At 51.2% G+C, this 11813-nt stretch overlaps 5 protein-coding genes across 5 annotated transcripts; 3 read left to right on the top strand and 2 right to left on the bottom strand.

The window, feature by feature from the left end:
• Positions 1 to 430: 430 nt before the first annotated feature.
• Positions 431 to 1342, bottom strand: IAR55_006743 (uncharacterized protein; the record flags this gene model as incomplete). Its single annotated transcript, XM_066949823.1, has 7 exons — positions 431 to 492; positions 648 to 658; positions 728 to 829; positions 888 to 922; positions 1011 to 1079; positions 1173 to 1228; positions 1306 to 1342. The coding sequence occupies 7 exons, from the start codon at positions 1340 to 1342 to the stop codon at positions 431 to 433; spliced, it is 372 nt and encodes a 123-aa protein (XP_066799515.1).
• Positions 1343 to 2023: 681 nt separating this feature from the next.
• Positions 2024 to 3454, top strand: IAR55_006742 (uncharacterized protein; the record flags this gene model as incomplete). Its single annotated transcript, XM_066949822.1, has 4 exons — positions 2024 to 2423; positions 2483 to 2625; positions 2701 to 2801; positions 2893 to 3454. The coding sequence occupies 4 exons, from the start codon at positions 2024 to 2026 to the stop codon at positions 3452 to 3454; spliced, it is 1206 nt and encodes a 401-aa protein (XP_066799514.1).
• Positions 3455 to 4434: 980 nt separating this feature from the next.
• IAR55_006741 (uncharacterized protein) lies at positions 4435 to 5281 on the top strand (the record flags this gene model as incomplete). Its single annotated transcript, XM_066949821.1, has 2 exons — positions 4435 to 4450; positions 4515 to 5281. 2 exons carry the CDS (start codon positions 4435 to 4437, stop codon positions 5279 to 5281), a joined length of 783 nt encoding a protein of 260 aa, XP_066799513.1.
• Positions 5282 to 5709: 428 nt separating this feature from the next.
• Positions 5710 to 9134, bottom strand: IAR55_006740 (uncharacterized protein; the record flags this gene model as incomplete). The annotated part of the gene is made up of 8 exons (XM_066949820.1): positions 5710 to 5873; positions 5935 to 5962; positions 6037 to 6895; positions 6952 to 7020; positions 7081 to 7522; positions 7595 to 8359; positions 8418 to 8469; positions 8529 to 9134. 8 exons carry the CDS (start codon positions 9132 to 9134, stop codon positions 5710 to 5712), a joined length of 2985 nt encoding a protein of 994 aa, XP_066799512.1.
• A 294-nt stretch (positions 9135 to 9428) lies between these two features.
• IAR55_006739 (uncharacterized protein) lies at positions 9429 to 10371 on the top strand (the record flags this gene model as incomplete). The annotated part of the gene is made up of 4 exons (XM_066949819.1): positions 9429 to 9797; positions 9900 to 9964; positions 10038 to 10161; positions 10249 to 10371. 4 exons carry the CDS (start codon positions 9429 to 9431, stop codon positions 10369 to 10371), a joined length of 681 nt encoding a protein of 226 aa, XP_066799511.1.
• Between the last annotated feature and the right edge of the window lie 1442 nt (positions 10372 to 11813).

Below are 11813 nucleotides of genomic sequence, written 5' to 3'. Positions count from 1 at the left end.
GGACACACTTTGAATGCCCTGGAAGAAGGTTCATCCGCCTGAATGCAGACGAGCGGACCTGGAATCGGGTTTGTGCTTAGCCGGAAGGTGATAGATGTGTTTACAACATTGTATAACATCGGTCGACGAGGATTCCCGTACCAGCCCAGGTGAACGGTCTCATGCAGACGCGGAACAACGCGACTTGTTGGATTTGTTTCATCTCACGGTACGGAATAATACAAGTCTTACACTTCTCACCGACCGGACCAAACCGAATTGGTGCGGAACCACCAACTCCAACGCCCACATTGCTCCTCTTCACTCCTCACGTCTCGCCCTTTAATCCGTCCACTCTGTCTGGGCATATTCCAAATCGCCGCGCTCCTCTTTCTGGCCTCGACTGAGAACGTATACGAAAACTGAACAGCAAAATTGATGACTGCAGGTATTACTCTGCGACTTCGAATTCACCAAAGGTGTTCTCGGAAGCGTATAGAACGTAGAGGAAACCTGCGTAAAATGGTCAGTGATTGATAGTGAGGCAGTCAGACGGAAGGCGATGGCTAGACGAGAGTGGTGAGAAGGAGAGTTGTCGCGCGAGAGCCCGATGCGGGAAATGTGAAGTAAATGTCCAGTGGATAAAACAACGGAGAAAGCCGACATACCATCTTCGTCTCTATCATAAGCTTAGCCGTCAGCAACGGATCACATGACAGCCCCGCACCAAGCTCATAATTCCACTCACTTGTGCTCCTCGTAGATCGAGCTCATCAACGCAGCTGTTGGGGGAAGGATGTCATCGACGAAGATGAAAATGGCCTTCTCGGGAGCGAGCTTGATTCGTTTCCTGTAGAGAGAGGTTTAAGGTCAGTTGAAAGTCTCGGCGTCATAAACGACCGACTGACCTGATAACGTAGACGAATTGGCCAACAGTGAGATCCTGATGAAGCATGGTCGATCAACAACTTGCTTCATACTGCAATGTAACACTCCTTTCATGGTGGACTCAGTCTGTCGTGGTCACTCACAGACGGTACGAGGTACTTCTTCTTATCGATAGTGGGGATATCGCTCCTCTCGGCCTTCTCGCAGATCACCTATTGGACAAAACACTCCATCAGTCATTGTTGCCTCTCTGTCTCCAAAGGGCCAATGATGCCTCCATCCTCAAATGCGATTTGGCTACTCACAGGGATTCTATCAGTGTACTTTTGACGGATTCGCTCGGCCTCTGCCTTTCGCTTGTCTGAGAACATCGGATTCCCGGCATCAGTACAATTCCTCTGTGACCAGTGAAGAAGAGAGTATAAGATGATTGCTCACCAAAAGGATGCTCATCCTTGAACTTGGATCGAACCATTGTGAATGAAACTGTGAATGTAAACTGGGGGTTGATATATGCGCTTGTCAAGTTTGAAACCTCGATCCAAGTCTGAAGAGGTGGCAAGCTCACAAGATGTCGCTATAAGATCGAATTTAGTCAATGAGGAGTAGATTGAGCAGCAGTGGACTGTTGTAGCGGTATCAAGGAGGAGATGAGTCAGAGGCGCGTGCGCGTCGCGGCGGGTCGAGGAGATGATTGGGCGAGAGATAACGGAAGGTCCATGGGTAAGAGATGACGATCCGGTCAGCTTGTGCTAGAGGTAATCGAGTGGATGAGTGACTTACCAAAGTATAGTAGTGATACGAAGTCTGATGGGAGGTAGGGAGGAGGAGAGTGAGAGATGGAAGGAGATGAGTTAAGTCATGTTATCATGTCATGCTGGTTACCGGCTCTGGGTTGTGTTCGCGGGTGGCAACTTGAGACGTCAGCATCCAAACAAGGTAATAACAACGTGAGCATGGACTTTGCGTGCCTATCCGAGTCGGGAGGTTGGAAGTTAGGCGAGCTGAGTCAAACAAACAGTGTCTACCATCTCGCTGTGGCGAGCATTTGATCCCGCTTCCGACCTCCACCTTTCTCTGTTTTCGCAAGATATTTCTTCGAGGGACTGCGGTTGTTGATGTTACTACACCTTCTTGAACACGATCAGCCACCATCATGCTTCGTCCGACACAGAGAAACATGAAACGCATCTATAAGGGTAAGGGTAGATCCCTCCCGCCCTCGAAACGGCCCCGAGCGACTTCCACCTCACGCAGCAATTCAGACGCTGACAGCGAAGATGACAACGACATCGATGAACGTCAAGCAATGCTAGCTGCGCTAGAAGCGAGAAGCAGGGCGATGCTGGGTCTCGACCCTGCACCTCGGGCGGAAAGCAGCAAGCAGGCGAGGAAGAAGATGAGAGCTGGAACGGCATCACTATCAGGCTCAGATGATGACGAAGATGAGGACAGCGACGGTGGAGACGTGGAAGCTTTCTCGTCGGATGATGGGTGGGGTGCGGAGGATGGATTCGTCACTGATAGCGAGGATGAGCTGGTCGGACAGGCAAAGGGTATGTACGGTCTCACTCATATATGTCTGGAAGAGAAGTTGACCCTACGATTCTAATAGGGCACAACTCGAGATCTGTCATCAAGACAACGGTTGAACCTCGCCGACCGTTGATACCGGAAGTGATCTTTGACGACAATGTGTCTGGTAGAAGCAAGAAGGAGCCTTTTTCAATGTCTCCTGTGGAAAGGAAAGCCTTCTTGGTACGCAGTCACAACGAGATTGGAACTTGGCAGTATTGTATAACGTTATTCTTGCTAACTTTCGTTGTCATATAGATGGGGAATACTGCGAAGCTGATGGGAGTCAAGATCGAGCGAGATTACGGGCCTAAAACTCAAAGACGGACAAGAAACGCTAGCGAGGAGGAAGAGGACCAGTACGTGGCATCTTGTTGACCCCTCTGAAACGGCCTCTTGTGTTGTCGACCTCGTGGGCTGCCTGACTGACCATATTGCAATTTCATTCAGATCCAACTTGAAACTCGATCGGACACTCCACGACATGCTTCTTACATCCCTCATCCCTGACGCAGCCGCCGACTCTGCCTCTCGTCCTGTTGACAAACGAAACGCAATGACCAGTCGACTCCTCGAACTAGCATCATACGAACTGCCAGGTCAAGGGTCCAAGACCGTCTCTTCTGCACATCTCTCTTCGCATCCAGCACGCATTCGAACAGGCATGCTACACGCCAAAGCGAAGAGGGCAGAGAAGGTCATCGCCGAAGCCAAGGCTGCTGGGAACTATCACAAAGGTCTTGGAGGACTTGAAGATGGTGCTGGTTCTAGGAAAGGGCCTAAGGGCAAGCTGGAGAGAAGAGCGGAAGTGGGTGTGGAAACGGGTAAGAAGAAGGGTATGGAAGCAAGGAAGAAGGGAGATAGTGAGAGAGGGAGAGGTCTGGGTATGGGTGTGGGGAGATTCGAAGGTGGCATGCTGAAATTGAGCGAGAAGGAGATTGCACGAGGATCTGGAGAACTGGGTGGCGGGAACAGATTCAAAGGAAAGGGCAAGAAGGGGAAGAGACGATGAAAGGTACCCGTAGTGCTAACTCACATTCATAGCTTCTGTGCATGCTTGTATGATAGCTGTCTTTCTTCCGTTATCTACAATTGTGTCTACACTTTCTCAACACTGGACAGTGTGGCGTCGCCAACTCAGCGGCGTCCGCAATGCAAGGCAAGCTGTGCAGATTGTGAGACGCCCTTGCATTCCTTTGTTTTGCTCATCATGCCTTTTCGTAAAGAAGGGTGAGTCCAACGTACAAGTCACCATAGTCTGTCGCCCCTTGGGCCGTATATACGTATCTTGCGAGCATTCGTACTTCGCTTTTCTTGCTCTTACAAAAAGCCCATGCACTCTGTTAAACCAACAACAGCAGACTTCGATACGGGTCGGGACCGAGACTATTACTGTCCCAAAGATGTGGGTAGATCGTATCAGGACACGTTGGAGAGTAAGTCTGACTTTCACCGCCACCTCCATGCTGCCTCCCAAAAGGGGGGGGGGAGAAGGTGATGCCCATCCCCAAACGCTCTTGTCTTTGGTGGCGGGGTCAATGGCATGTATCTGGTGAGGGCTGATCATGATTTGGCGTAACCTACGTGTCCAGTGAGCGACATTGGCGGGAGGAATTGGCTGACCGAGAATATCGCCCAACTTTCTACCACGTCCGGAAGTTGGCCAGCTTGATGAAGGGATTCGATTGGGAGCCTGGATGCCAAGCTGTCAGCAGTTTCGGACAGCGCTTCCGAACGTTCCAGAGCGCCGACTTTGATTCGGACCGGGAAACATGCACTTCTGGGACAGATACTCGCTTGTTCCGTCACCAAACTGTCTCTGTTCACATTGGGCGAACTTGGATTGTCTGAGAAAATGATTGAGGATCTGGTCGAGCCTGGGGATCACCTCAGGTGTCGTGGTCTATCCTGCACAGCGCCACCATTTGGCCCCGACTCTACAGTATGCCGCTTTCGTCCCAACGTTTCCCTAAACGGACTGGAATCGATTAAATGGATATTCATACCAGTGAGTTGTCCAATTCAAAAGCTTTGTCGACTCTATTCAGATTTACAAAAGGATTCAATCACAGCTACGGATGAAGGTAGGGCACTGGTTGCGCAGCTTCTCGTAGCCTTCGACTCCGCGTTGCTAGGTCCGGCGAATGGCCAGAGTAAAGACGAGTGGGACGCCACGACTCAACAGATTGACCGCTTGGGCGGACTCAGTGAGCACTGGGATCGACGTCTGGAGTCCAGTTTCATGTCCACCAGGAGGATTTCCGGAAATCTCTCAGCTTCTCAACCTCCTAGGTTCAATAGTAAGGAGGTCTACGACCAGATGAAATTGACAGGATCGTCGCGAAGGGATTTCCCACAGCCCGGGACCGCTGCGGCTACCCAGTCATTGACTCGTAACGCCTCTCACCCAGGTTTCAGCTCCCACGGCCACGTAGGTCCATCCGGATTTCAAGGTGTAGGATCGCCCTCTTCCAACGCCCAGCTTTCTCATGATGCTGGTGGACAATTTTCCCAGGCATTGGGCCACTCCAGCTCTCAGCTTGCGTACGGCGCCTGCGTCTATCCCGTGCAGGGCTCCGCGACTGCCAGCCCACAATGCTTTCGATACCCGCCCGGAAGGCCCGTTCAGAATATCCAAAATGTGTTTTCAAACCCTCCTCCTCCGTATCAGAGCCCGAATAGCCTCTATGGCTGGCGATTGCAGCACACCCCGGGGATATCTTCTCGATTGCGTGAGGAGCTCACGATCACTCAGTCGAGCCAACAGCCATCTCAGTCGTCACAAGGTCGATGGGAGTATGATATGGATGGCCGATTGACCTACTCCATCATACTGTGAAATGCGTTCGCGCCCAGCGAGATTGATCAACCAGAGTCATCGATCTGAATTCTTCTGATCGCATTACTGCTTATCGCTAGTCTTTCTACTCTACATTGTTTCTTCTTCTTTCTTCTTTCTTCTTTCTCTCCTGCTTTCGCTACGGTGACGGCGGAACAGACAAGGAAATAGGTATATATACATGTGCTTAGACAAGCGGGATAGAATTGTGACATCATGCTAATGGTGGATGGTGAGGTGATGACTGACGCCGTTGGTCACAATATGGTATATTGGTAAGATGGCTTTCGGATGGTCTGCTACTCCTATAGATATAAGGACTGCGTCAATCTCAACTTCGTCATGAAGTCGAGATGCATCGATAGAGACTCCTAGTATGACTCACTTTTGCTCCACAGGCTTTGACGCAAGGCAGATCTTTTCAAGTCTCAACTGCGACAGGGGTCTACGCAGATGACACCCGCGGTCTCGTTCCAAGCATAACCCCACTCTGCAAGGCATTGCTTGACACTGCTTGCAAGTCTAACCTTGGACGCGCCACGTAAAGGATCTTGAGTTCCTACGTGTTTCTCTTCCCCAACGACGACGTATGCTGCACGAACAATACGGGATTAGCCAATGTAAGTGACCGGCAAAGCCAGTCAGCCACTCACCGAGACCTCTGAAGTTTTCGCGTTCCAGCTGCAAAGTCAGAAGACTAAAGTCAAATACAAATTCCTGAAGTCGACTCATCCCGTCGACCGACCATTACTCACCTCTGCCAAGAACTGCGCAGCAATATCAGCACCCTCACTGCCATGCAAGGTGTGCAGATCCAGCAAACACTCCGTCCTCTCTTCCGCCGAGACTCGATCCCCACCTGGTACGTTTCGCTTGCCGGCAACACCCATGATTACACCCAGACCCCCAGCACATTCTTTCCCTCGTTCTTTTCGATCCAGCGGGTCATCTGACCAGCTGGCCTCTCTCTCGCGTATAGCGGCCTGAGCTTCTTCCCTTCTTTCCTTGACCAGTGATTGGGCAGCTTCAGATGCTTCATTCAACATCCTTTGGTTTAAGGCTTTGCCTTCTCTCGAGAACCGTTTAGCAGCAGCTCCATCTCCCCGACGGAAAGCATCTGCAGCTCGTGCCAAACATGCATTTCGAGCGTGGCCTAATCGGACGGCCGTAGCTCGAGTATTCATGTATTGACTGTTCACAGATGCACCAGTTTTGAGAGTCGGCAGCAGGGTTGGCGGGCGTAGCTTGATTCTCTGAGAAGGTCGGGGGATTGCCACAACCGCGGGAGCTGGAGCGAGGGATCGGGGTTCCAGTCCAGGAGAGTAAGAGCTTTGAGTCGACGAAGGTGGTGGACCTTGTCGTGCTCCTGAGATCTGTATCATATTGAGAGGAGTGGGAGTAGCTCTCTTGACAGCGTTGGCAAATCGATTTCTGGATGGGTCAAACCGTGCCCCTCGGCCCAAACGAGCGGAGAGCAAGTCTGGGAACTCGTCTTGAGGTGTATATACAACAGGCGACGAGGGGCGAGCATACCCGTCTTGGGATATCTCGACGTGCGACATGGCGTTCGACAACGCCGATGCATCGAAATTGGTGGGAAGTTGGTGAAGGAATCTGAGATGGGCAGTCAGCTTAATGCACGCATCGCACCAAAGAAGCAGGCTACTTACTCGCAGTTGGGTCCTTTCGCGCAATGCCCGCGTAGCCAGAAACGACAAAGCGCTCGATCGATATCGTGGCTAGTAAAGAACCATGAGCTCGCATTTTCGATAGGTGATTGAGCTGAGGTATCAACTCACCTGAAACGACAATCTGACCTTCGGCACTCTCCAGCCAGGAAATATCTACACATCTTCCCACCTTGACCGCCTGGACTCCTGGCGCTTCCAAAACCTGGACTCATGTCTCCTCGTAGTGACCTTCCACCTTGTTGGAAATACCCCTCCCTTGGCGCATGATGATTGACTTGTATGCCGCCTCTGTTTCCTACTCCTAATAATGGTCGAGGTGATGAGACGCGTTGAGGAGTTGAGGATCCCGATCGAGGTAAGGTGTGTTGCGCAACCAAAAGACCCATCGCACTTTCAAAGTCGTATCCGGATCGGTGAAGAGCGTCCTCCAGCTCTGGTCGAGGAACCGAAGTGAAAACGGAACATAAAACATCAAGCGGTGTCATGCCTGCTCCTGCTTCATTGCTCATTTCGTCTGCTGTGCCTTCTGTTTGTCCACTCACAGCATCACCTGATCATATGAGAGTACATACAAAACGTCAGCCGTCATATCATCCAAGGAAGAGGGTAAGACATATCATACCGAAATAACTATCTCCACCAGCGTGGACGCTCGGACTGAAAGGCGTGAACGATCTCGCTTCAGAGTTCAATGAGACATTGTCGTGGTGATGTAGTCTGGGTAGTCCCTTCCCAAATGGTGAGAATTCGTCATCATCATCGTCGTCTGGAATGAAGCTTTTGGTGGATGGCCGATTGACAGACGAAGCGGGAGAGGCGAAGACATCGGGCATCTTGATAGGTACACGATTCGGAGTTCCAACAGGTGAATGGAAAGGACTCGAGTGTGCGCTGAATAACGGTGCAGCGATGGCGAGATTTGAACCAGTCCTATTCATGCTGGTCGGTCCGATGGCGCCGAAAGGCGATGCAGATCGAGGAGGCTCAGCAGGAGCATCGCGCCATGGATCGCTTGGAAGGAAGGAAGAATTGCCGTACGAGATGGGGGCAGAGACGACCCGTGGAGTGGGGCTGAATGTGGCAGCTTTGGCATTGAGTAAGCGAGGCGACGCAATTGGCGATCCCGAAGAACTGTAACCGGAGGAAGAGGACGGTGCCGCAGGGCCTGCTGACAGATTTGCAGAAGTGGAGTGTGACGATGAGTGGTTGATGACTGATGCTTGTAACGCTGGTGACGGGGACTGAGGCCGTCCAATCGGTGTACGGTTGCGGAAGGAGGGTACACGAGTCGGTGTGTATGGGCGTAAGGGTAGAGCACTTGGAATGGGCGATCCGCGAGCTCGGGTGGGTGTGAGATGCGGAGCGTATGGCACGTGTTCTCGATCGTCTATATTTTGATAAGACATATCAGCTGCTAGAGATAAAGCGTCAGAGGGATATCTTACCTCGTCTCCGATGCATGCAGTCCAAACAGACTTGATCCATCAGGATATCATCCTGAATGACAGTAGATTAGTCAGCATTAGTGACCGATTAATAGTGCAAGGGAAACTCACCTTGCCTAGGTCTCCCATATGAGGTTTCAGAACGTTCTTCACCTCTTCCTCTTCTTCATTGTCCAATAGTTGAACTATGTTTCTCACCAGCTCATCCCTCTCAATTCCTGTTACACCACCGCCACCACTTGATCTTGCGACGCGACCTTTCTTCGGAGTCTTCTGTTCAACTCCCTCCGACGTCTGGTCTGCTTCTCCATGTTCCGCAGAAGTCGCGCCCAAATCATCTTCATCGCTGCCATCTGATTCGCCAGACGATGAGAGACTCAGAGGATGCTGTGAGCTTGTCGTACGTGGCGGGCTGAATTGCACGTTCTGCAATAGATTGAACAGGTAATGGGCAAGATGAGGATAAGTGGCGAGTACAGATGATGAGGGAAACGGGGTGGTATGACCTGAAGAAGGCGATACTCCTATTCCAAGGGTGTTGTTGTGCTCTCGAGGTGACGGAGAACGAACGGCGTATTCGACATTGGACGTTGAAGGTTGGGATGATGATGGGCTGGAGGAGAGGTCCGTGTCACTATGGTGTGAAGCATCGGTCTTCGGGCCTCCACCAATTCCTGATGGAGTCTCTCGTGAGCCCCATGACGATGCTTGCGACATGATCCAGGTGGATTGAGTGTTTTTGTTGCTGCTATGATCTGACCAGCAGGATGGTCATTTGATGATGAGCTCTGGATTGACAGGGGGGCCTACGTGTAGAGAGCAGTGATTGATTGATTGATTGAAGGAAATAGGATTTGACTATGACGAAAGCATCATTTCATCTCAACTTTCACACGGTCACACTCGATTCATCCCGGCTGCGTCCAATCTCCTTGCATTCACCGCTACGAGCATATGAAGGCATCTTGCTATCACACAAATGGTCCTTTGTTGTGCAAAAAAGAAGCGATAATGTCCGAACCATCTGCATCGTCACCTGCGCCACCAAACGATGCTCAATCCGTACCACCCCCATCTGCACCTGCGATGATCAACGGAACTTCCTCCGGACCAGACGCCGAGCCTCACGCGGAAGCAGGTCCATCCACTTCTCCCACCAGACCTCCCTCTTCTGCTCTTCCTACTGCCGTTCCAGCCCCCGCCCAGTCAGTCGATATCGTGATGAACGGTGAATCCGAACCTCCGAAACTCAATGGGGAATGGGCCTCCACAGGACCTGATTTGACGCAACTGTTTGCGGCGAAAAGGGAAGAGGAAATGGCTAGGAGAGATAGAAGTCTGGCAGAGTTCCTTGTCATGCTTGATGGTTATAAGCCTCTAGTGAGCCATCCACCTCGCGGCACACCGCCCTCATCCCTTATACTCCAGAACTGCCTTGTCGTTCCATTCCAAATCTGAGCCTCCATTGATCCTTGTTCTCAGGTGCCTGAAGAGATCACCGAGTACTTCTTACAACGATCCGGCTTCGAGTGTTCTGATCCACGATTGTTAGTGGACCCATTTTCTCACTTCTGTCCCGGTCATCAAGCTTTTACTGACTGATCTGACTCTCACATGCAGAAAGCGTCTCCTCTCCTTGTCGGCTCAAAAATTCGTTGCAGATCTATCAAGAGACGCGTATCATTTTGCCAAGCTCAGGTTAAACGGAACGACAGCGGGTCGCGGTCGACCCACGGGCGGAGCAGTGAGTTCAATTCTCCTGTGATCTAATACTCCCATGCAGACGACGTACGTGGAGTGGATCCCTATACTGATTGTGGTCTATGCGCAGGATCGCAATCGCGTTGTATTGACTATGGAGGACTTGAGTCTGGCACTTGGAGAACACGGCTTGAATGTCAAGAAGCCAGATTATTGTGAGTTTGATCCATCAAACAGAGGAAAGTGTAACTGACGAATTGTTGCCCAGACATATGATCATGATGTCACCTACTGACGAAGAATGTTGTACCCTGTTGAGTCATGTATAGATGAATGGCCTGCCATCTCCGTTACTCAGAACAGAACGAAATGCCCATTCTGCCAAGTCAGGCCGCAGGCAGACATGGTCTTACGCGCTTGCAATCTTCATATCCACGATCGCAGCCATCGACCGCACTGTAACACTCTCATGAAGACTTGGTCTAGATGTATTCAAACACTTGATTTTATCCCGAATGAACGAAAGGGCACCATCTTCTAGGGTAGCCACGAAACAACGAATGAGACAAGATCGTTTGATACAACTCAGTAGGGATCAGACGACACTTCCTAAGTCATCAATACACTGCGATGAAACCGACCAGTACAAAGATGCGGAATGTGGGCCCCTCGGTGAAGTTGTCCGGTCATCGGAGGAGTAGACCCAATGGCAGAGGACTGACTCGAATAGTCGACAACAGTTGACATCTTCGGCCGGTTACTTACGTAAGATTGCTCCAGCAGCAGGAACGCTTGTTATGTAATCTTGCTCCAGTCGTCATACGTGATGCCCACCACCCTTCTCGTTTTTGCCACCAATCTCTTCTCGGTTCTCCAAAATGCCACGTGCCTTCCGCACGCTGTAGACGAAGCCGTCTTCAGGTGATTGCCATCGGCAGTTGCAGGTGAGGGAACCAGGACAATCCTCTCGGCTGTAGCAAAACCCCTGACGAGCCATTGCCGCCAATTATACATGTTTCCCGAGCAGACGTGTGCCTGTACACATTCAAAGCTTGAAAGATCGGGAACCCACGGGTAGTCGATGGCTATTAAATGATAATAGTCTGTTGGGGTGCGAGCCCTCGTGTAGTTACATGTGCTGACATGCACCGTGCTAGGAGGAAAACGGACGACGGAGGATGCACACTGGCCAAAGTGCAGATAAGATGTGAACCATATAGATCACGGAAAGTTGTTCCTGCTGCTCAAACTTTGGTTCGTAACAACAATTAATCCAGATGATTTGTAAAAGGTGAAGCCTATCACGCCCCTTTCGGAAGAAGAAGGAACCAGTGGCGGCCCCCGCGTGTGACTGTGCGAGCCACATCGGGGTGAGGATCGTCGTCGATTGGAGATGGATGGGTCACCGTGTGGACGTGTGGCTCGTTAGCGGAGAAAGTCAGGTCGGCTGCAGCACCCAGTAACACAACCCTCGGCGATGAACTGGGGGGCAAAGGTGTATCCCCGAGCTGCGACTTGTAGCTCCCCGTGAGATACGGATAAATTCGTTAAGGGTGACAAGGTCTCCACTGATCTCAGAACTGCGGCAAGTGTTTCCACTCATCCTGTCCGTGCGGTAGGTTCGGGTGGATACGGGTCTACGATGAGATCAAAGCTGCGAGATGCCGAGCAAAAAATTTGAAAGATGTCGCTCGG

Source organism: Kwoniella newhampshirensis (genome assembly GCF_039105145.1).
Source record: "Kwoniella newhampshirensis strain CBS 13917 chromosome 10 map unlocalized Ctg14, whole genome shotgun sequence".
Classification (NCBI taxonomy): Eukaryota; Fungi; Basidiomycota; class Tremellomycetes; order Tremellales; family Cryptococcaceae; genus Kwoniella; species Kwoniella newhampshirensis.
The sequence above is the reverse complement of the archived record's forward strand: the minus strand, read 5'-3'. Positions and strand labels throughout refer to the sequence as shown.